This window comes from Condylura cristata, unplaced genomic scaffold (assembly GCF_000260355.1).
Source record: "Condylura cristata isolate star-nosed mole 26May11 unplaced genomic scaffold, ConCri1.0 scaffold00004, whole genome shotgun sequence".
NCBI lineage: Eukaryota > Metazoa > Chordata > Mammalia > Eulipotyphla > Talpidae > Condylura > Condylura cristata.
Genome location: NW_004567105.1, coordinates 46,272,157 through 46,296,080, shown reverse-complemented (window position 1 = coordinate 46,296,080; position 23,924 = coordinate 46,272,157). Strand labels below are relative to the sequence as shown.

Sequence of the window (23,924 nt, the reverse complement as noted above, 5' to 3'; positions counted from 1 at the left end):
TTCTCAGTACACCCAAAGAAGTTTCTTTCCCATGGGAAACAGCAGCATTTTGTAGCACGGCTGTAAGAGGTGAATATGTCCTTCCATTTAAAGCTGAGGAACTACACACTCTAAATTGTCATCACTCACTTTTTTTTTTTTTTTTTAAAGTGGAACTCCCTAATCACATAGTTACTAGGTAATTTCCACCTTTCGGGATCTTAAAACAAAACAAAAAAGCCTTGCTTTTACAAACTATTTACCACTGGCTTGTGATAAAGGCTTGTCTCCTTGCCTCCTCAAGTGTTCAGGAATTCTCTGTGTTTGTCTGTGCTGTGTTACCCGAGCAGCTTGTTATCTTTGCGGCTTAAGTACTGACTTGGAGATTCAGACTCAACTATTTAAAGAAAATGGAAGTCCCCACTCCACTACTTTAACTTTCAAGCAAGGTTTCCTATTGGTGTTGATAATATTAACTTAAAATACTTTTAAGGAAACATGGCAGGAAGTGAAATAAGATGAGGAGGATTGCTGTTTTTAGGCATTCTAGGAATAAGAGTTTGAGCAAGACCATGGTGGCAAATATAATACAAGAGAAATGTGTGGAGAAAAGAGAAAAGAGGTGTGAACAAATATTAAGTGACATGAACAAAAGAATACGGCAGATTAAAATGTATAGTTTCCACTAACTAAAGCCTTGAATGCCAGGTTGGGTTGTTGGAGGATGGGCTCTGTGCAATGAAAAACTGCAAGAAATTTCTGAAATCAACAATGATGACCGTATGTTTTAGGAAGATAACTAGGGTTTGTGTGCATGCAGTAGTGTATGACGAAGGAACAGATCTAGCTGTTCATTGGGTTTGTGTCATGATCTCTTTGACCTAGATTTCCTGCCTATTAATTTATTAAGTGATAACAATAACTATTGTGGTGGAAAATGTCTACCTGAATTGTTATGTATATATCACCCCTCTGTTCCTCAGCTATGAAATGAAGGTTCAAATGCATGGTGTGGGGAAGATGGTGGCAGAGTGAAGACTCCAGACACACACAACAAAAGTGATGCAAAACAAAGCTAAAACCCCTGAAGGAAAAACCGATCACCACATACACAATAAGAGCATCTTCCCCACTGAAAGAGGTAGGAATAACTCTAACTTTGTTAAAAGTAATAGTGTGGGAGTTCAACCTGTAAGAGGGAGGCACAGCTACAGTGAAGAGTCCCCTGCAATTTCAAGTTGGGCATAGGCCAATATGAGAGCTCTTAAAGCCTGGTACTGCACTAGATAAGGGGATGCATGAGCAAGCACCCAGGGTGGAGGGTGCATTCCAGGCGGGCAGCAGAAATGCAGGCACAGAGCAAGGAGTTGGCTTGAATCTGAGGCTCATAATGCAGAATGTAGCCTGAGTCAGGTCAGAACACCTGGATTTATGGGAGAGACTAAGACTGATGTCCAGGCTGAGATATCTAAAATACCTGTTACCCTCCACACGAGGCTGATACATTCAAAACACCCACTCCTCTTTGCAACAAAAATTTCAAGTTCTGTGTCTATTGGAGGTGATCCTTTGATGCTTATGGCCAGTATCTCTTTTATAAGCTTGTTGGTACCAGTCCCCCCACTAACTCCAACAATTACAAAAACAACAGCTGAAAATTTATCCTTACCGAACCCATAATATATTGAAACCAAAGAGACAGATGAACATAGCACAAATGACAGAACAACAACAACAACAAAAAAAAACTAAAAGGAGTCCCGACTCAGTGGAGCTGCAGAACATGACAGAAGGGTAATTCAGGGTAACAGTCCTGGCAATGTAGATATAAAACAATAGAATAAAGATAATGAAAACATGAGGCAATTATATTCAGAAATAATGGGATAAGAAACACTACAGTTGATATAAAAAATACAATGGATGTCCTTAATAGACAAACAGAGACAGTGGAAAGAATTAATGAATTTGAAAATGATAATAGAACAAAGTAAAGAAAAATAATTAAAAAAAAAAAGAAAACATTATAAAGAGTTCTCTGAGACAATATAAAGAGAAATAATATAAATCTCTGGGGACCCCAGAAGAAGATGTTCACTTAGCAGACAGTTGAAACAACAACAAAAAAACTATTAGACATCAACAAATCATCCTAAGGGCTCAAAGTTAGGGATAGCAGGGGAGAGGGAAAGACAAGGACTATAAGGGATGGTGGTGGGTGATAATGTTATTGCTTAAAAAAAAATAATAAATATCCTTAAAGTACAATAAAAAAGACGTCAGAATATTTGTCCAATTACAAGGAGAAATTATTTTCTTCTGCATTGAAAGTTTGTTGAATAGACTTTTTTTTTTTTTTTTAAGATTTATTTATTTGTGCATACAGAACTGGGGTACAGGCCAGAGGCTCAAGGGCGGCAAGAGGCTTCACCAGAGACAGTGTGGAGAGCAGAACAAGCAGATCTACAAAGTACACTGCTGAGGGGAGCAGCGGGCGGGCCAGGAGAGGTCTGCCACACCATGTGGTCACCTCCAGGGCAGGCGGGAATTGAACTCATGCAGAAGTGGCTTTATCTTCTCAGTACTGTGCTTTAACCTGCTGCACCACCAGGGAGGGCCGGAATAGACTTATTTTTAGTATGTTATACACAGGATGCAAAGAATCCAACCCAACCCAACCTAAATAAATAAATAAATGCATGGTATTAAGCACCCCTAACATTATATGATTAAAACAGATGAAAAAGTATCCTTTTGCATGGTGGAATGAAATCAGACATGGGTGTTTTAAATAATGTAATAAGCATTCAAGCAGTGTGCACACATATATTCTTTTATGGTCAGGTTGCGTGAAGAAGACTGAAGAGTTGAAAAATTTAAGAAAATAATCACAGATAATATCAATCTTAACTACAAAGAGAAGATCATCACACTATTAGATTAGCAAAAAAATTGGAAACAACTCATGTTTATTACAATAGGGAGTGCAAATTACATTCACCAATTTGATGAAATATTATTAAAATGGTGACTACAGGTTCTTTTCAAAGTGTTTTGTAAATATTAATTAACTTAATCCTCACAGCAATCCTACGGGGCATGTAGGAAACTGAGACTTGGAGAGTTCAAATAATTTGTTCAAGATTACTCAGGAAACAGTGGAAAAACCTGGATTTGTCTGGCGTTAGTGATTTTCCTCTACCCACTATAAACATTTTCCCAGGGTATTTTATTTTGCCTGGTTTTCTTAAATTAGTTTTATAACAAAACTTTGGAGAAAAAAAAATCCTCGTTATTCAAGGTTGGAGGAGATCAGATAGGGTGGGTGTGGCAGCTAAAACCAAAATTTTACTTCATTAAAAACCCAATGATAGGCCCTTCCTGGTGGCACAATGGGTTAAAGCGCAGTGCTATGAAACTATCCGCAGCCACTGCAGCAATTCCCAGCCAGAGCCATGGCATGGCAGACCTCTCTTGACCTGCCTGCTGCTCCCCTCAGCAGTGTACTTCATTCAGTCTGCCTGTTCTGATGTGCACTCTGTCTCTGGTGAATCCTCTTAACCCCCCTGCACCTCTGGCCTGTACCCCAGTTCTTATATATATAAATAAATACATCTTTTTAAAAAACACAATGATAAAGTTTTACTGATCGTATTCTATGTTCACCTTCACTCACAATAACTAATGCTTATAATATAGTGTCTATTTTATAAGGTCCTTCGACATCACTCATCTTAAAGTCAGCCTGCAAAGTTGTCACTTTCATTAATCCCAATTTACAGATGAGTAAACTGAGGCTAGGAAGGACAGACTGCTCACTCAAGTTTGTGTTGCTAGTTTCTCTGATTTCTATGCCACAGCTCACCTTACTATTCAGTATGATTTGTAGAACTTCAGAAAAGTGCTCTCCATTTCTTCAGGAAACCATGATGAACAAGCAGAAGTTAGGAAAAAGAGTGGTTTAGTCTTGGCCAACCTCATTAACCCTGAAGTCTTATCTGCCCCAGTCACATGATCTTCCCTAAGAAAGTTTTGTGGAGTCAACCTTTGTTTTTCTATTTTTCTTTAACAGTTTTTCTGATCCACTTCAGTCCCTAAAGTCTTTCAATATCTTCAGAAGTTGCCAAGAGACACCAAGTTGATGACAAATATGGGAGCAATAATCACACCATAATAATAATAATAACAATAAGTAGTAGTAGTAGTAGTAGTAGTAGTAGTAGTAGTAGTAGTAGTAACAATAATAGCCAAAGTGGACAGAGAACTTGCTAAATGCCAGATACTGTCCTAGGCACTGTTTATAAACATTTAATATCACAACAGTCCTGAGGGTAGCTGCCATTTTCCTGATGAGGAAATGAGCCTCACAGGGCGTTCCTGGCCTGCCAGGAGTGAACTTTTGGTCTTGAGCCTTCATTTATAAATCAACTTCAGCCTCCCCTCTACACCAGCATTCTTCAAATATCTGCTCTTCCCAGGAACTGCGGCTCCTCCAGGAGAGACAATAGCGGAGTACATAGAAGCTCTGATGTGAATGAAACCAATTTATTCTCCTTTTATCCCTGACATTTTCTTTTAATTAAACAAACTGGTATTTATTGATTTTCATGATTCCTTCCAAGCATATTTCCTAACCTAAATTAAAAAAAAAAACCAAAAACTGGAACTGTGGTGAGTGGAGGACAGTGTGCTCATTGGAAGCCACTCTTTCCACCAAATCAGACAGATGAGCAAAGTGTTTGTCATTTCTGAAGTGAAGTATTAATGACTGCAAGTTTTCAAGCTTGAAAGGTGCTATTTGGTTATCAGTCCGTTAAAGAGCACACTGTTAAAGAGTTGGCTGGGAATGAGCACTAGCTGATCTGTAAATAATCTACTGGTAAAGTTTACTGGGAGTAGAACATTAACACGGGTCACTGGCCTATGAGCTGTTTCTAACTGGAGACTTTGCCTCCACCTTTAACTGCTTTTACTTCTCCAACTACAAGTATTGCATTGAAAGGACAGAATGGAGCAGGTAGAGAGTGAATTCAAATATAAACAGTCCTTTGGTGATGTGGTCACTTAGGCAGTTCGAACTAGTGTTTCGGTGGCAGCAATACAACAGTTAGGTCAAGAGTCTAAGGGTCAGGCCCCTCTGAGGCAGCTGCAAAAAGAAAGCCTCTATTAATCCCTTAACTAAGCAGCTGATGGGTTTAGTCTTTTTGCACATGCGTTATAACTATTTAAACACAGGATTATTATACGTTTTAAAAACTCAACATAGGCTATCTAAGCTTTTTGTAGATTTCTTCATTTTTAATAGATGGCGGTAAAAAGAACTTTGGGAGATCTCTGATTGCAATTCACTGTCACTCTGGCTTGATAAATTCTAAGAAAGCTTCCTTCCCAGATTCATTCACAAAAAGAATAGGTCTCTATTTGAAGCAGGGAAAGACCTCAGTCCCAGGCTTTGGGATCTATTTTCTTTTGATTTTGCATCCATTGTTATTTAAAATAACAGCATAAAAAGACTCAGTTAGGGTTCTTTTGCATAGTAATATGGAAAAGGAATTGTTACCTGGTGTAATCTCCCTTGGCTTCCTGAAATAAAAAAAAAAAAAAAGGGATGGATGATCAATATGTATTTATGTTAATAAAGCTAAACAAATATTCCTCTTGATCATTTCCCTCTGTTAAAGTGCCAGAGCTTTGTTTAAAAAAAAAAAAACAAAAAAACGTGCACACACTTACCCAGTAGCTATGAAGAAGAATGTGGCATTGATAAGAAAACCTAATACTCAAAAATATTAGGTTTATTTATAACAGTAGAGACAAATACAGCTGAAAAAGCACAGCTAATTATTTCTCCTTTATGTTTCTAAGATCACGTGATTAATTGTCTACTGGAGCAGCACCCTTTTTGAGTCTGAACATAGATCTTTTAATCTATGACACAAGTAAATCAACACACACTATTAGTTTTCACTTTTAAACTAACATGGAAACCACATTGTTTTTCAGCTACTAGAGCTTTTAAGAATCAAAGGACTCTTCAACCCAATCTTAAGAAAGTGTACATAAAACTTATCAAATTTAAATGAAAAAATATAAATGTTCCAACAACTTGGGTCTCCCCCCAACAAGAAACCCAGAGCCCTCTTGCAGGTAGATGGCCTTAGCTCTTCCTCTTTAGGAGTTCTAAATTTCATTTTCCCTTGAGACATACAATGCCTCATTACAGCAGCACATGCAGACTACTCTAAAACAGAAAACAGTGGATCCCATTTTTCACTGGCAAGCAACCAGCTGGCTTAAAAAATCCATCAGTCGCTGACCCATGCAAAAGTTTCAGAGTTGCAGGCAGTTCACAAAACCAACAAAAAGAAGCGGTGAGAGGCAGTTTGTCAATTCTTACCTGTAAAACAAGTGCTGCTAACTTGAAGATGGTTTCACTGTCTACTTCAATTTGCCCCTGTTGGTGGAAAAGGAAAGCATCACTGATCACTGTAACAGAGGTGGCCCCAGGTTATAGTAAACGGCTATGGAGTTGGGGAAGCTGTCACAGCTTGGCACCTCCAGTTTATGAACAAATGCAGATCATACCATTGCAGGAGAAAGGGAGGGGGAGGCGTGGAGTGACAAACGGAAGGTTAAAGGGAAGCCCTATCTTGTGTGCATGTGTTTAATGGGGGCGGGATGTTTGTTTAGAGAGCAGTATCCTAAAAGAAACAGAAATGACTTTGAAGCTAGACATTCAGTTACTTCTAAATGAATAATTTTTATCTTTACAAATTCATTTTTAAGCTCTGCAGATTTTGAGAGACCAGTTTGTTCAGTATTTTCCTGAGATAATTTTTTTTTCTCTGTATCTCAGCATGGTTATTTCAGCCTAAGTATAATGCAACTATTATTAAAAATATAAATTTACTTCTGATCAATGGTACATTGCTGAATTAATAATTTTATGTTACAGATAAAATGTAAAGTTTAGAAGCTCGGTTACAGCAAATGCTTTCAGGAGTAAAATTCTGGTGTTTCATTTTAAGTTTAACTTACCATTTTCCCATTATTTTGAAGTTTGATGAACTCTAATTTGTCATTTTTTAAACATTTTATTTTTTCATCCTTCAAGAGCCTACAGAAAAAATAGGATTTGTGGACCTTGCTTTAATAAGAATGCTTTTTTAGTAGCCTAGGAGGGATGTGTGGAAGTGTATTGCTTCTATCAGAATTATTCACATGTAGCTTCATTTATTTGTGAAATACAGTGATATTTATAAATATCATTACTACACTACAATGAGCAATTTAGAAGAATCCTTTATGGTTAGTTCTTGAAACTCAGGGGCCTAGAAACTGCCCTATACTCTTTTTATCTCCTTTCTACTGTTGAACATATGTGGCAGAGTTTTCTACTTACACAAAGTGCATTGGTGGTGAGTATTTAAGTAGCTTTAATGTAGATGTGCCCTGGATATGTTTATAAAGCAATGAACTCAGGATTTCTGAAAGAATTATGCTTTTCTTTCAGGATTTCCAAGTGATTAATAACAATAATTCTTTTGAAAATCATAAAATAAACAAACCAAAAACTCAGACAATTACAACATCAGCAGTGAAAATAATTTTTGTTTCCTTATATATTATAAAAAGAAAAACAAATTCATATCATCCTCCAACATCTAAGTTTCCCTTTGAAACCTGAGGCAGGGTATCTGCTTCGAAGTTTTTTTTGTTTTGAAACTGACAGGCCTAGAGCCTTGGAATTCAAAGCTTGCCTATAATCTCTAGAAACAGATTATAAAATCAAAGAGAAGCCAGGTTGATTGTAGGAATCAATTGCACTCTGTCTTTCAGGCAAGAGGCAGTGGTTTTCTAATCTAGTGAAAGATGATGAAATAGTTAATCCAAAAGGTAAGGTGGATGTTGATCAAGATTAAATCTTTAAAAGGTTAAATTCTTTACTTACAAAGAAAAAGAAACTGCAGGGTAGGGTAGCTAAGATGAGGAACTCAAAAACATCTTTGAGTTTGAAATTTGGCCCGAAACCAAAGTTAAATTAAATTTATTCTAAAATCTTATAAAAGAGAAAAAGTGGATTATTTATGATACTGAAAAACCAAAGATGAGTAAAGTATATTGAACTTTATTGTCAACTTCTCTGCCATCCCATGACCCTCTTTGTCTCATCAGAACCAGAGTTGAGTTATGTAAATACTATTTAGACAACAATTTTTCAAGTTAGTAAATGAAAGTTCAGTAGATAAAAAGACCTTAGACAGATATCTTAAGGTACAATTCTCTGCATTAGAAAGGTAATTAAATACTAAAAATGCTGAAATGGGGCCCTCTCTGGTGGCACAATGGGTTAAAGAATAGCATAAGGAAGCTATCAGAAGCACGAGTTCAATCCCTGGCCAGGGAAGTGATCCACATGGTGCAGCAGACCTTTCCTGACCAGCCGCTGCTCCCCTCAGCAGTGTATTTCAATCTGCCTGTTCTGCTCCCCACTCTGTCTCTGGTGAATCCTCTTACTCCCCGCATCTCTTGGCTGTACCCCAGTTTTTGTATGCATAAGTAAATCTTTAAAAAAAAATGCTGAAATGAGGAACTGAAGCATGACATCTACCAGGCTCAGACAGCATCAGAAGAGAGGGGAGACTAATACACAATTCACCTATAGATATTTCCACTTACACCAGTGGCCCTGACACCATTCTTGTGGAGGAGAAGGTGGGCTGGAGGGATGGATTTGTCAAAATCTGGTTCCAAGGAGAGAAGAGAACGCAAGGCTTGGCAGCACCTTCTTACTCCCCACCTCACCTTCCATTTAACCATTTTTCTGGAAATCCAAGGAAATATTTTGTCTTCTAGTACTGACTGCCAATATTTTGTCTTCTAGTACTTGACTTGTACATAGAGTTCACCAAACAATAAATCAAATAGGAATAATACGATTTGCCCAGTTCTCAGCAATTTTGTAGGGTGAGACTTAATTAAATCTTACAGCAAACTCCAGAATTTCAATCCTGAAATATAAAGGCTCAGTAGAAACTACAGTCTGCCCCAGGACGAACATTTCTTTCATTTATAACCGTGGCAACAAAGTAATCTTATAGGTACTGGGCAAGCTAACACTTGAGAGAGGGATCTTCTCAAAGAGAGAGGTAATGGGATCCTTCAGTGGGTTTCCATGACTGTCAAGGATAAACAAAGAGAAGCAGAGAAGTGAGTCAGATGATGTGGCTGAATACACAAAGGTAATATGAAACAGTATCAAGACCTTGGTGCTATTCCCTCACGGCTAATTTAGCTGGATTGTGGATTCAATCATTAGGTCACTGGGTTCAAGCTCTGCTATGGACATGTTATTTTCGTCATTGACTTGTTGGCACAGTTGACCAAGATATCACTTAAATTAATTGAATTCTAAATATTAATTCTTTTTTTTAAATTTATTTTAAAGATTTATTTATTTGTGCATACAGAACTGGGGTACAGGCCAGAGGCTCAGGGGCAGTGAGAGGTTTCACCATAGACAGAGTGGGGAGCAGAACAGGCAGATCGACAAAGTACACTGCTGAGGGGAGCAGCGGGCGGGTCAGGAGAGGTCTGCCATGCCATGTGGATCTCCTCCAGGTTAGGCAGTAATCAAACTCATGCGGAAGTGGCTTTAGCTTCTCAGTGCTGTGCTTTAACCCGCTGAGCCACCAGGGAGGGCCAAATATTAATTCTTAAGTAGGAGAACAGAATAAAAGAACGCTTTCAAACTTACTGAAAATGTGATTCTTAACATTTTACAGATAATAGCACTAGGGGTCAGGAAAATGGAGTGTACTACCCAAATCCATAACATATGGTGCCCTCTCTGCACTCTTCCAAAGCTCTTTCTACCCTATCAGACACTAATTAACTTTCCGTGGTAGCAGGTAAGACTGAAAAATGACTCTAAATGCTCCTTTTGCTATTGTTGAGACAGTATGTTATCATCAAACATATCATCCACAGCAGAACGGAAAAATTATTTCTGAGGACAATTCCTGCTTAATCTGTGTTGATGTAGTACTTGCTCTGTACCCTGGCAATGTCTTAGGACTAAGAGGTACTTGACAAACTGGGAGATCTCAATTTGTTTACAAGTTTATTACTATGTTAGATTAAATAAAAAATGAACTAAAATATCAACAAGTAACTGAAAACAAATGAAGGAAAATTTTTACTTGCAACAATCATATTATTGGCTGATTTAGACAATGGTCTTCAATAAATAAAAGCTACTGGGTGAACTTTTGATGAAAAACAGGACAGAATATTTACATAATCACAAAGTCTCTTTCCATAGAGGAAAACTAATTAAAAGAGGAAATGGTAACTCTTCAGAGCAGAAACCTGAGATATCATCGAAACCAAGTGATGGTATCACTAATAATTGGATAGATCAGCATCTTGTTCTTCCTAACAACAGGCATTGAGAACACCGCCTTCCCTGTATACAGTACTGTCCTGGGAAATGTAAATGTTTCACCACTGGAAATGGGGAGGACAGGTAAGTCCCTGATTTGTTGCTTGTGTTGATTTCCACAGTTCAGTACATGGCTGATTTCAAACTATCAGTATATCTTCACAGAACATGGAGTTAGGAGGAAATCTGACACTAGCTAGTACTAGCTGGCTCTATACCACCACAGCGTAGCAGTCGTGAAATTTATATTAGGATATAGTCTAGAGTCAAGTTAAATGTCCTGAATAAGGTTAGATTAGGTATGTCCTTGATCCTGGGAAATAAACCATGAAATATTTAGGGGTAAACAGCGTAACTTCCTCTCATATGATTCAGGAAAAAATTATATAATATGGGAAGGGGGGAGAGAGGCAAATATGATAAAATGTGAATAACTAGTGAAGTTGATTTGATAAAACTATTGGAATTCTGTGATCTTTTTGCAGTTCTTTTGTAAATTTATATTTATTTCAAAGTAAGATGTTTGTAAAAAAAATCTTACATTTTCTTGAAATGCCCTATATCTATTTGTCTTGACTACCTAGTACCTACTCCTTTTTTCTGGGTTGAGTGTCCCATTCATTTGGAGAACTGCTTCTCTCCTCTCTACTGACTGGCTGTAGTGGAAACACAATCACTGGTTCCATGGAAAGTCACAGAAGTTTGTCTTCCCCAGTTACCCAAAGATGAGAAGATGTGAGCAAGAAAGAATACAGCACCAGGTGGAGAGAATGGGTTCTCTGCACTGATAGTTGATTGCATCCACTACTGAGCTGAGCAAGACTTCAAAGTCTGGATGAAATTTCAAAAATGGGCTGAAATGAAACCTTTAACACTGCTTAAATACCCTCAATATGGTTTACCACTGAGCCAACAAATAGAACAAAGAACACATGAGATAAAAGACACAAATGAGTGAGTGGCTGCAGTTACTTGGGTCTCTCTAATTTCTCCTGAGGACATATTTATTAATACATGGTGGGGGGATCTGCCAGGTTAAGAAGACCAGAGTGGTGGGGCTCATTGCTATTTTTTAAAAAAGATTTATTTATGCATACAAAAGCTGGGGTGCAGGCCAGAGATGCAGGGGGCGAAAAAGGTTCACCAGAGGTAAGAGTGGGGAATGTAACAGGAAGATCTATTGAACTAAACTGCGAGGGGATTAGCAGGTGAGACAGGAGAGGTCTGCTAGTCTGAGACAGGAGAGGTCTGTAGAGGTCTGCTGCACCATGTGGGTAGCTCCCTGGCCAAGAATTGAACTTGTGCTGCAGTGGCTGCCAATAGCTTCATAGTGCTGAGACTTAATCCCTTGTGCCACCAGGGAGGCCCTGCATTGCTCTTTTGTAAAATTAGGCTGGTGAAGGGGCCAAGTCAACATTTACCACCTACCCACTTCTTTATAATGCAATTCTTTTGAGGTCACAGAAACTTATTTTCCTGGCTTGCTCCTATTTTCTAGGGGTCATCATGCCGATAGAAAGACCAGGTCACAATCACCACAGCTGCTCCCCTTCATGCCCCCATGGGTAAATGAACCAGTACTTTCCCCTTTTCTTGTACCAGCTCTTTGTGAGAGGTAATTTTTATGGAGGGTGGTCTCAATGATATATTGCTCATTTGCTTTTTCTAGAGTAGGGTTTTTCATCCTCAGCACAACTAAAATTTTGAGTTGATAATTTTTTATGTGGGGGAGCTTTCCTGTGCATTACAGGGTGTTAAGCAGCATTCCTGGCCTCTTTATTCCAGCAGCAGCCTTCCGTCACTTATTACAATTAAAATTGTTTCTAGACTTTTCCAGATGTTCTGGTATGGGGTGGGGGAATGACCAAATTGCCCAAGTTGAGAATCACAGCTCTAGTTTTACTAGGTTTTATTTTCAAATTAAACAAGAATCATCAGACATCTACAAAACTGACCCACACAGTATATCAGATTAAACTGCTATTGACCTGTTTTTTAGATATTATTTCATATTTATGATAGAAACAATATAAGAAACCCACAGAAGCTCATTCTTTTAATAACTTTTAAGTGTGCTGTTGACATGGTCCATTATATCCCATAATATCCCTTTATGTTGGGAGGAATTTCCAGTAATGACTATGCTCATTCTAGTAGATGCTTTGTTTTTATCTTAATGGCACTGTGAGCTGTGTAAGTACTGTAGTTTCTCTATGCTTCTGCTCTTGAAAGGAGCTGAATTTTAAATTTGTGGGCTAAATGCTTTATGCCAGCTATTTTATATTAAACTTAATCTGGGCAGCAGCTAATTATTTCTACATTTATTTGCATTCTTAAAAATAAATGATTTCATCACTTAGAATATTTAGTGATTTTTTTATTGCTCTACATGTAGTATAATGTACAAAGTTTAAGTACAGCTCAATGAATTTTGACATGTGTATACACTCACTTGACCATTATCCAGATTAAGATATCAAATGTCTTACTACTTTTTTCAACATAGGGAAATATATGTATTTTTATAAACCACACAAGATAAAGTTATTTTTGCTAATTAGAAAGTAGAAAGGAATACTGCAAAATTACTTCAATTTTCAATCCTTTATTACCAACCAATTGTAGTATTCCCCATGCAATTGCACATTGTTTATTATTGCCTGTGTATGCAATTACCCTTCATGCATGTACCTATTTAAGAACTTATGTTTAACTGAGCTACCAATACTAGCACTGTTTTGTGTATTGGGCACAAATTGTGTCCTTCAATCTGTTCTCCTTTGACATGTTCTCCTGGCCCAGAAGTCAGAATGCCTTGGGGTTTATCTTCATTAGAAGAATGGGGAAGGCACAAGCAGTTTGTTTTCTTTTGAAACTCACTTTTCCTTTGCAAAATGGGAGCTGATGAAGTTGATCATACCAAGTTGTTTAAAGCACGAAGTGAAGCACAACTATACAGCATTTACCATAAAGTCTAACCCTCAAAGGTTTCCTCCATGTCATTTTCTCTGCACTGATGCTTAACAGTGTTTATTACATTCTTACATGTCATTTTATCTACGGTGATCTACTTTGCTTTAGGACACTGGTCATTTTGTGTAGTTTTATAACATTTAATCACTGTTCCATTATGAAATGTCCCAATCCAGGAAGATAAATGCTTTAATTTTTTATAATAATCTTTGATATGCATTTACTTTTTTTAAATTTAAAATAATCCTGCCAAGTTTTTAAAAAAGATTCAATGATCTTTCTTCCTTTCTGGAATCATAGTAGGTTTCTAATTAAATTACTTCATATTGATCATAAAGGTTTTTTTTTTTAATTTATTTTTTTTAAAGATTTATTTATTTGTACATACAGAACTGGGGGTACAGGCCAGAGGCTCAGGGGCGGTGAGAGGCTTCACCAGAGACAGAGTGGGGAGCAGAACAGGCAGATCGATGAAGTACACTGCTGAGGGGAGCAGCGGGCGGGTCAGGAGAGGTCTGCCACGCCATGTGGTCTCCGCAGGGGCAGGTGGGATTTGAACTCATGCGGAAGTGGCTTTAGCTTCTCAGTGCAGTGCTTTAACCCGCTGCGCCACCAGGGAGGGCCGATCATAAAGTTTTTAAGATCACACATATATAAAAAGATTAATACTCAGCACTTGATATTTCCCTGTGTAAATGAGCCTCTCTTTTCATCCTACGTTTTATATGGCTATTAACATTACATAGGATTATTACTATTTTTAGTGTACTTAACTTGAATTTCATTTTTTCACCAACTGACAGATATTGCCAATAAATTTTAGTTGTTTTATTTCCACTTTCTAGGCAAATGGTGAAATTGTCATCAAATAGTATTTTGGTGCAGTTCTTTGCAATGTATGTGGCATATCTGATTGCTTTGAGTGAAGCAGGCACTTTATGTAACACATCTTTCATGTACTACTGATAGATAAGTTAATACTGCATTAACTTTTCAACAAGGATTCCTAAAGCACAACACCTATATGCACTATGGCTCAGAAATTCTGCTTCTATGTATATATCTAACAGGCATATTTAAACATCGTCACTGAAAGACAGACATTGAAGTCTGCAGAAGTTCTGTCTGTAATAACCAAATACTGCAAGTTACCCAATTGTTCACCAATGGGTAAATGAAGTGTGGTATATGATGGTTCCTATGATGAACAATTATTCAGCAGTGAAAATAAGCGAGTTGGCTGAAACCACCTACAATGTTATGGATGAGTTTAAAAAACATAATTTGAGCAAGATAAGTCAGACATTAAGGAGAATATTTTATACACAACATCAGTCAAAACTGCTAAATGCTATTAAGCGTCATGGTGGTGGATTAATGACTCTAAAACAACATGTGGTGGGCTGAGTATTGGTAATGTTCTATTTCTTTACTAGCTGTATGGAAGTGCTCAACTGGTAAAAGTTCATTGAACTATACACTTTTTATATGCTCATCATACTTCAATAAAGCTAAGAAAGATACAGATAAAAAGCAAATCCCTGAAACATTTCTTTTCTTACTTAGTGGCAATACCAGCCTCACTTGCTTGAGTCCATGACCTCCCTGGCACCATGGGGAGAGTTGAACAGTGAGCAACTTGTGTAACTGAACTATCTGCACTTTCTAATGTGTTATATACCTTATTCATTTATTGTTTTTCTCTTTGCCCTCCATCACTCTGCCTCTTAGATAAGATCCTTAAGGGCATTTTTTTTTTACACCTCTTTAGGCTCTAACTCTAACTTCAGGACCTGGAATAATAGTGTTTGATATATAGAAGGGATCTAATTATTTTCATCAACAGCAACTAAAAGACTAATGAAGTAAAAAGTCAAAGGTAGTATTTGTATCTTTTCTTTAGAGGGAATAGAAAGCTTGTTGTATTTCTCAATTCACTATACAGTTGACTTGCCTTGATGTTCAACTCAGAGTAAGGGACCCCAATTTTCTGAACCGTGGGGTCATAGAAATAGCTTTACCAGCTAAGCATAGTAACTATGCGACAAAGAAGAGATTTGCAAACTTAAAATGCCAAAGACAATGAGGTGTCAAAAGCCTCTTGATGTTCTAGTCCTCCTTACTTTCTAAAAATGTGAAAGGAAAATAAACATAGCTATCCAACATAGCTCACTGAGTTTGAAAATACTCCATGAAGAAAAACTATGTATAAAGGTGCTTTGAAAAGGTAAAAAGCATTATAGGAACAGCAAACAAATATTTTTTTTTTTCCTGTGTGTGGGTGTGTATCATAGTTTCAAAGACATAAGCAGCAGTATCTGGGTAGACTGTATCTCAGAAACTTGATCATTATGAAGATATGGGCAAAGAAAATAAGGAGAAAAGGAAGAGAGAGACAAAGACAATTAGAGACAGAGACAATGTTCTATCTTGTGAATTTGTGTTTTGTTTTGGGCACATTACACAAGTGAATATGAGGATATGGAAATGAGGACAGAAAAAGGACTAACTAGACTACTCTTTTCTGTGGTTCAGGCTAACTGTAATTTATGTAATGTGTTCTATTTTTAGGTCGATGGGTGTCATATATTTTTGTTCTTGGAGTGAAGTTTCAACTACTTTAAACAGAAACCAGACCTTGGTTTTAGATAACCATTCTCTACTGAAAGGAAAAAGGTTCTAACAATGAAAGTATTCTGAGCATCAAAATACATGGTAGGATGGATTATAATACATTAAATTAAAAGGAATATATGCTGATATCAAAAATATATTTTTAAATTTTCAAAATGTATTTTAATTCAACATGACTAGTAAACTAAAATTTATATAAATATGGGTATATATATATATTTCTTTTTTAATCAAAAATATTTTTAAAAGGTAGGAGTAGAAGAAAAGGCAAAAATTTCCTTCCCTTTCATCTTTATAGATGAAATTTATAAAGAAATGTTGATGGTACTAGAATTTAAGAGTCACTATTTACCATAACTTATTCAGACAAGGTTGCCATGGGGGCCTGAGACTTCTGGATCAAAGATTTTTAGAAATAGAATATTCAAATATCTTCAATGAGTCAACTTCTGACAAGTTATTAATTACCTAAGGGAAAAACCTAAAAGGAAGAGATGAAGCGAAAACTGATAACAGTGTTTGGCACCATGGAATTAGTCATATTTCACAAACTGAGATACTCTGGAAGATCACTGACCTATATTTTCAAACATACCAGTATAAGAAAAGAAGGCTGGACACCTGTTCCCAATTATGGAGCCTCTAGCATCATGACAGGTCATGTAATATGTGATACCGAATCAGAAAAGAAACAAACGTGAGACAATTGGAAAAATCCAAATAAGAACTATAAGAGATACACAATTAATGAAATGTGAAACTAATTTGGTAAAACTCTAAACTACCCTGGGACAGAGATCTGTTTAATTCAAATAATTTATTTGTGCATACAGAACTGGGGTACAGCAGGTGCTGTGAGAGGCTTCACCAGAGACAGAGTGGGGAGCAGAACAGGCAGATCGACAAGTACACTGCTGAGGGGAGCAGCGGGCGGGTCAGGAGAGGTCTGCCACGCCATGTGGTCACCTCCGGGGCAGGCGGGAATCGAACTCATGAGGAAGTGGCTTTGGCTTCTTAGTGCAGTGCTTTAACCCGCTGCGCCACCAGGGAGGGCTGACATTTAGTAAGTATTTTTAAATGAATTAAAGTATATTTTAAAAAATACCACTTGATAACACTATTCTACCAAATGTTGCTGCAAAAAATACTATCAGGGCTATGATTTCTCCTAATCCCTACTTCTTAATTTTTACTTCCCCATTCTTTTTTTTTTTTTAAAGGTTTATTTATTTATGCATGTAAGAACTGGAATATAGGCCAGAAGTGAGGGGGATGAGAGGATTCACCAGAGACATCATGGGGAGCAGAACAGGCAGATCTACTGAGATACACTGCTGATGGGAGCAGCAGGCGAGACAGGAAATTTCTGCTGCAACATGTGGATACCTCCCTGGCTGGGGGTACAATGCATGCTGCAGATAGCTTCATTGTGCTGGGCTTTAAGCCTTGTGCAACCAGGAAGGCTCTATACTTTCCCCCATTCTGAGGTCTTGAGGTCTGCTTTATTTCTTTTAAGACCAGAAAAATAAGATTGTCTTGTCGTAAGCTTAAATATCTGGCTCTACCATTCTGCTAATATCTGAATCCTTTTCATAAACTCTTGCACCAATATATTTTGAAAGCAAGCGAGTAAATGTTTATGAGACAGTTTTGAAAATTAGAGGTGTGGTGATCTACAGACAAATTTTTATGCAATGCAAGAAAGGCAGCGAGTCTAACTAGGTCAGACTCTGCTAATAAACATGGAGGATCCAAGGCATCCACATCTGATAAATATGTGGGGAGACAAGTGGAGAACAGATGAATAACCATCATTAAACACTTAGAATCAAGCTCTCAACTTCTGTACTTACCCTTATATATTATAAGATTACACACACAGCAGACTTTAATTACAGCATTCTAATTGCTTAAACGCACCCTGGCACCAATTTACAATTACAATTTAAATTTGTAGCAGCAGAGTGTTCTTATGGAAAACTAGTCAGATTTTTAAAAAAGTGCAAGGTGCTTACAAGATAATTACGGATGATTAGAGGGAGAAAAGGATAAGTCAAGAGAAAGAAAGTTAAGTCACAGTGTTCAAATTTAGCCTTTGACGAAAGAAGCCTCGTTAAAGTTAATCTCTGATCTGAACTTTTGGGGCTTTGTGTGTGTATGTGTATGTGTATGTGTGTGTGTGGGGGGGGGATACAAGTAAATAGGCAACCATATTTTTAATTTCAAGACTATTATGCATCCATATGATTGTGCTTCCCATTTATTATTTTTTCTAGCATGGATATCACATTTAAAATATTTTCACCAACATTCTTTTTTTTTTTTTTTTAAAAAGATTTATTTATTTATGCATACAGAACCATGGTATAGGCCAAAGTTGCAGGGACAGTGAGAGGGTTCACTAGAGCCAGTAAGGAGCAGAACAGGCAGATCGAAAAGTACACTGCTGAGGGGAGCAGCGGGTGACACAGAAGTCTGCTGAGCTATGTGGGTCACCTCCAGGCCGGGTACCCAACTCGCAATGAAGTGGCTGAGGCTGATTTGCAGTGCTGTGCCCTCGCCTGTAGCGCCACCAGAGAGGGCACACCAACATTCTCTTTTTATGCCACAATTATGATTGTTTATGCTCAATTACATTAGATAAATGGAAATATTTTTAACAGTTCCCCGGGCTATTTTGGAATCTTACTTTCAATAACAACAAAAATGAGGAACATTTATTAAATGTTCATTATCTCTCCCAAGAGGTTGACATAGCTGAATTCATTGAATCCTTAGGACAGCCCTATGAGTAGGTAAATTTTATTAAATCACTTCACAGGTAAGGGACTGAAGTTTAAGAAGGTAATTACACTGTTGCCTAAGGCCACCAGTTATAATGGTGGGGCAGGCATTCAAAGCTAAAGAAACCTCTGGGTCCCCACTCAGTATCATATACCCCCCAAAATGTCTGGCATCAAATTATGCTTTGGATGGTTTCTCGAAGGAGTGAAAAAACAATCTAAGTGAGCATTCAACATAGTTTACCTGAAATGTATATCTCAGCCTATTTATTTACTAGTATTTGTATGGTAAAAATTTAATATGAAACCTATTTAATTAAGAAATGGAATTCTTCGATGTCTTCTTTCTGAAAAGTATATAGTCCTTTATCCTTTTCCATAGGCTCTTAAGTATGTATATCTCTGCAGAAAGAAGATATCTCTGCTTCTAGTGTGGGTTAAAAAAATAGATGACAGGACCCTCCCTGGTGGCACAACGGGTTAAAGCACAGCACTATGAGCTAATGCAACCACTGCAGCTTGAGCTTGATTCCCAGGGTGCAGCAGACCCACCCGCTGCACCCCTCAGCAGTGTATTTCAGTCTATCTGCCTGTTCTGCTCCCCACTCTGTCTTTGGTGAATCCTCTCATCCCAGTAACTCTGGCCTGTACCCCAGTTCTGTATACATAAATAAATAAATATTTAAAAAATAGGTAACAGATAGAGGAAAGATAAATGGATGGACAGAACAGTTGGTATGGGTAAATTTGTTTCTGGAAGTTTCTTTGCTATATTCCTTTTGAAATACAATATTTGTATCTTCAAATATGTCAATATAAGCATTTTCAAAAGCAGAAAACACAAGAATTATTTTGAAATAAATTCAGAAAATATTTCAGCCTTTTCATCTAATTCTATATTTCAGCAGAACACACTATCTTTTCTCCTCTCTCTAGGCATTTATCATAATATTTTATATGACTTTTTGAGTCATAATTTAGCTCTGATGCTACACCTCATTTGTGAGATGATGGTTTACCAAAAAGATTAGTACAGGGTTTAAATATTTTAAGATCATTCATGTTAAATGACACCATTTTGACATATAACATATCCAGCTGGATTTTTGTAGCTCTTCTCAGTGAACTCAACAAATATTTGAGTGCCTACTCATGTCGGGAGTATATCAATGAGCAAATAATTCATTTTTTAAAAAGATTTATTTATTTATGCATAGATGAACTGGGGTACAGGCCAGAGATGCAGAGGGTGAGAGGATTCATTAGAGACAGAGTGGGAAGCAGAACAGGCAGATATACTGAAATATACTACTGAGGGGAGCAGCCAGGCGAGACAGGAGAGAGCTGCTATGCCATGTGGATTAGCTCCTTGGCTGACTGGGGACTGAACTCGTGCTGCAGTGGCTGGGGATAGCCTCATAGTGCTGTGCTTTAAACCACTGCGCCACCAGGAATGGTCCAAAATTTTTTTTTTTTTGTAAATCTGCAATGACTAATGCCAATTAGAGGGCATTTTTCTTGTGATCTACTAGATGACCATGTCCTTTTATCTCTTTGTATCTCAGTACTAGGTCTGAGGACCAAACATTTTCCTCTTTACATCTCAGGAGGTTGCAAAGTCAAATAACATAGTACATATAAACAGTTCCTGGGGATTAAAATTGGCATGTATTATAAGCTATTATTATGAAGATTTGATTCTCACAAGTGCACAAAGCAGCATCTATCTGAATGCTCATGGTTCAAGACATATAATTTCAATGTTGGGAAAATCACGTGAGACAGAGAGAGGTGACTGTTTAATATATAACTCTCAAAGGCCCTTTAAAATATGGTGTTAGGATTTCTTTGTTTCTTGTGTACTGGCCAGCCTTTAAATCAACTCCGGTTTAATTTGGTGACTTTACTTGGTAAAAAGTGACAGTGGGGCCCTCCCTGGTGGCGCAGCGGGTTGAAGCACAGCACTAAGAAGCTAAAGCCTCTTCTGCATGAGTTCGATTCCCGGCTGCCCTGGAGGAGACCACATGGCGTGGCAGACCTCTCCTGACCCGCCCGCTACTCCCCTCAGCAGTGTGCTTCGTCGATCTGCCTGTTCTGTACCCCACTCTGTCTCTGGTGAACCCTCTAACCCTCTACATCTCTGACCTGTACCCCAGTTCTGTATGAATAAATAAATAAGTCTTTTAAAAAAAAAGTGACAGTGGTTATTATGGGAAGGTCTGCTCACTTCTGTGTGGAGAGAACTTAGAGCTACAAAGTTCAATTTCTGTTACTGATCCTTCTAAATTATCTTAGCACCTTATAATGAGTTTGAGGATTAAAACACACATATAACACATGCAAACACACAAATTCCAAATCCCAGGTTAGCGTGTAACCCAAATATATTTTGGTTCTTGATAAGTACTCAATGGTTAGTTCTGGCAGTACATGGAATTATTCCAGGACAAAATCCATGAATGTGAAGCTGATTATCACGGATCAGTTACAGAGGAATATGCTTCACATTACTATATTAAATTGTGTTGAGATTGGGCCTCCCTGGTGGTGTAGGGGTTAAAGACAGAGCCTACCAAGTTTCTGCCAGATCTGAGGCATGAATTTGATCCCTGGCTAGCCTGGGAGCTGACCACATGGTGCAGAAGACCTCTCCTCTTCTGCTGTTCAACCTGCCTGTTCTGCTTCCCACTCTGTCTATGGTGAATCCTCTCACCTCCTACACCTCTGGTTTGTTACCCCAGTTCTTGTATCCATAAATAAGTAAATCTTAAAAAAAAAAAAGAAGTTAATGAACTCACAACATATGGTAATGGCTCTAGTGAGAAGATGGAAATTCAGTGATATTCAGGTAGCCTGGTTCAATGATTAGGATGGAACATTATATTGGAAGACTTGGCTAAAATGAGATTTTAGGATGGACTAGATTCCCTCTTGTCCATGACCCTATATCCTACAATCAAAAGCTGATGACTTATTTCCTTGGAATTTCAAGAAAGGATGCTTGGATGTAACATCATCCTTGTAAACAGTTTTACAGTTATACTCGTGAATGTTTGGTAAAAGGGTCTTACAGCAAACAGTGACTCCCATACTTTACAATCTGACCATGCCACGCCAAAATTGCATTCCAATAGGTTTAGTATATTAAATTTCAAGTTTACAAGTACAATATCAATGCTGGAAAATTGAATTAGGAGCAGTAGCTTCATCTTAGATAGTGAAAACATAACAAGATTAGAGCTGCAAACTCTAATTTTATGGTTGTTACTCATAACTGATTTTTCACTTTGCCTTGATCTTTTCACAAGCCCATTCTGCAAGATTTAGTCAATCTTGTTAATGGTCTAAATAATGTTCATTTTGCTCACTTGAAATATTCACTGAATGTTTATAGTATATGCCAGCCTCTGTTTCAGTGGTTGGGGCTTAAAGATGAATAAAAACTGACTCTGGTCCTAAGAAGTTAGTTTAGTTATGACAAGGCAGAGACATAAATAAATAATTATACACAATGGGAAGAGAGAACTAGCACTTAAAGGATGCTTCCAAATGTAGAATTTGGAAGTACTTTTAACACTCTGTAGGAAGTGATGGTGGTGTTATATAAGAGAAGGGAAGATGGGAGTAAAGGGCAGACACTGAAGTTGAGTTCTGAAAGGATGAATGGAAATTTGTCAGAGGGGAAGGAAAGGTGAGAGTAGCAATCAGCAGAGAAATAAGGGATGGAAATTTGAGAGACTGGTTAATCAGGAACACGGCACTATGACCACAGGAGTGAGTGTGAGGAGAAGCTAAGCCAGGGCTTGTGTGTCCTATTAAAGGACTTTATATGTAATAGCTGTAACAAATGAAAATATATTAGTAGGGAAATAGTGTCTGTGTCCAAACTTGTTCTATATACCTCACACATATTCACTCAACCATTGAGGTAGGAATTATTATTCCTACTTCATAGTCAATAAAATTGAGGCTTGAAAGTGTAAATGCCAGTCAGGTTAGAACCAAGGCCATGTTTCTGAACTCAGGCTGCCTGGTTTCAGAGACAACACTCTCCACCGCTGCATCACACAGCCTGTCAGGTGGCAGCACCAGGCGAAGGTGTTAAACAGTTAAGGTACTGAGTCTTGTTGTTGTTATGTTCCCAAATGTTTCAATTCTGCCATCTATTTGTTCATTCTTTAATTATTCACATTTTCTTTTATTCATCCATTCAACAATCAGTTGTCTAATATATAGGACCTAGAGATTCTAACAAACAAAATTAGATTTCTACCCTCAAGATACATTTTACATTCAGTGTATTTACATTTACATTTAGTGAAATAAAATGAATTTTCAAAATATCCTACTCTCCTTCTCTGTACAGCATATTGATTGAAAACATAAGAACCTATAGAAGAAAGTAGACAAGATGATGTCAAAGTAACCAAAGTAACCAAAATACTAAAAAGTCTAACAAAATGGAAACTGTAGCAGCAATTAAACTCAACCAAGAAAAATATATGTCCAAAAGGAAAAAAAATCTATTTTTCCTATAAATACATTTTACATACAGATAAATAAATAATGAAGTACTGGACTATGGATCAATTTCATTTCTTTTATACTATTCTGTGACTCTAAATTTTCTACAATAAGGATTTTCATAATCAGAAAGTAGCAGTTTATCAGTTGTCTTTAATAGTTAATCTTTTATAAATGAAGCAATTAGGAATTTTCAGTTTCCAGTTAGCTTTGTCCTGTGATAATGATGACTGAGTGTTTTTCTAATGGAGGGAAAATGATCAAAAAAAGTTTGTATTCTTTTCATATAGCTTTAAAGAGGTAAAGTTTAATGATACATGTAACTTTATTTTTCCAATTAAAACTAATTCAAGCTTCTTGTTAAAATGACTTAAAAAGTTTACCTAGAAAGCAAAAGCTTTTCCATATTCTTATTCCATATTCTTATTCTTATTTGTAGCTACACATTTTTCTATATTTTCCTATGAGTAATTTTGTAAATACAAAAAGTAAATAATAAAGTTACAATCACTCATACCATATTTACTGTTCTGTAACTTGGTTCTATCTAAACTTGATGGTGTTTGGACATGTTTCCAGGTGAGTGG

General features: G+C 37.3%; 1 protein-coding gene across 3 annotated transcripts in view; it reads right to left on the bottom strand.

Annotated features, from left to right (window-relative positions):
* The window catches only part of FRMD4B (FERM domain containing 4B), a 305,516-nt gene that overhangs the window by 66,706 nt on the left and 214,886 nt on the right, over positions 1-23,924 (bottom strand). For all 3 annotated transcript variants that reach the window (XM_012720470.1, XM_012720471.1, XM_004675986.2), the window contains 2 exons: positions 6,377-6,433; positions 5,540-5,562 (listed from right to left, as the gene is read on the bottom strand). In XM_012720470.1, coding sequence (XP_012575924.1) covers positions 5,540-5,562; positions 6,377-6,433 — 80 coding nt within the window. The remainder of the gene's footprint in view (positions 1-5,539; positions 5,563-6,376; positions 6,434-23,924) is intronic.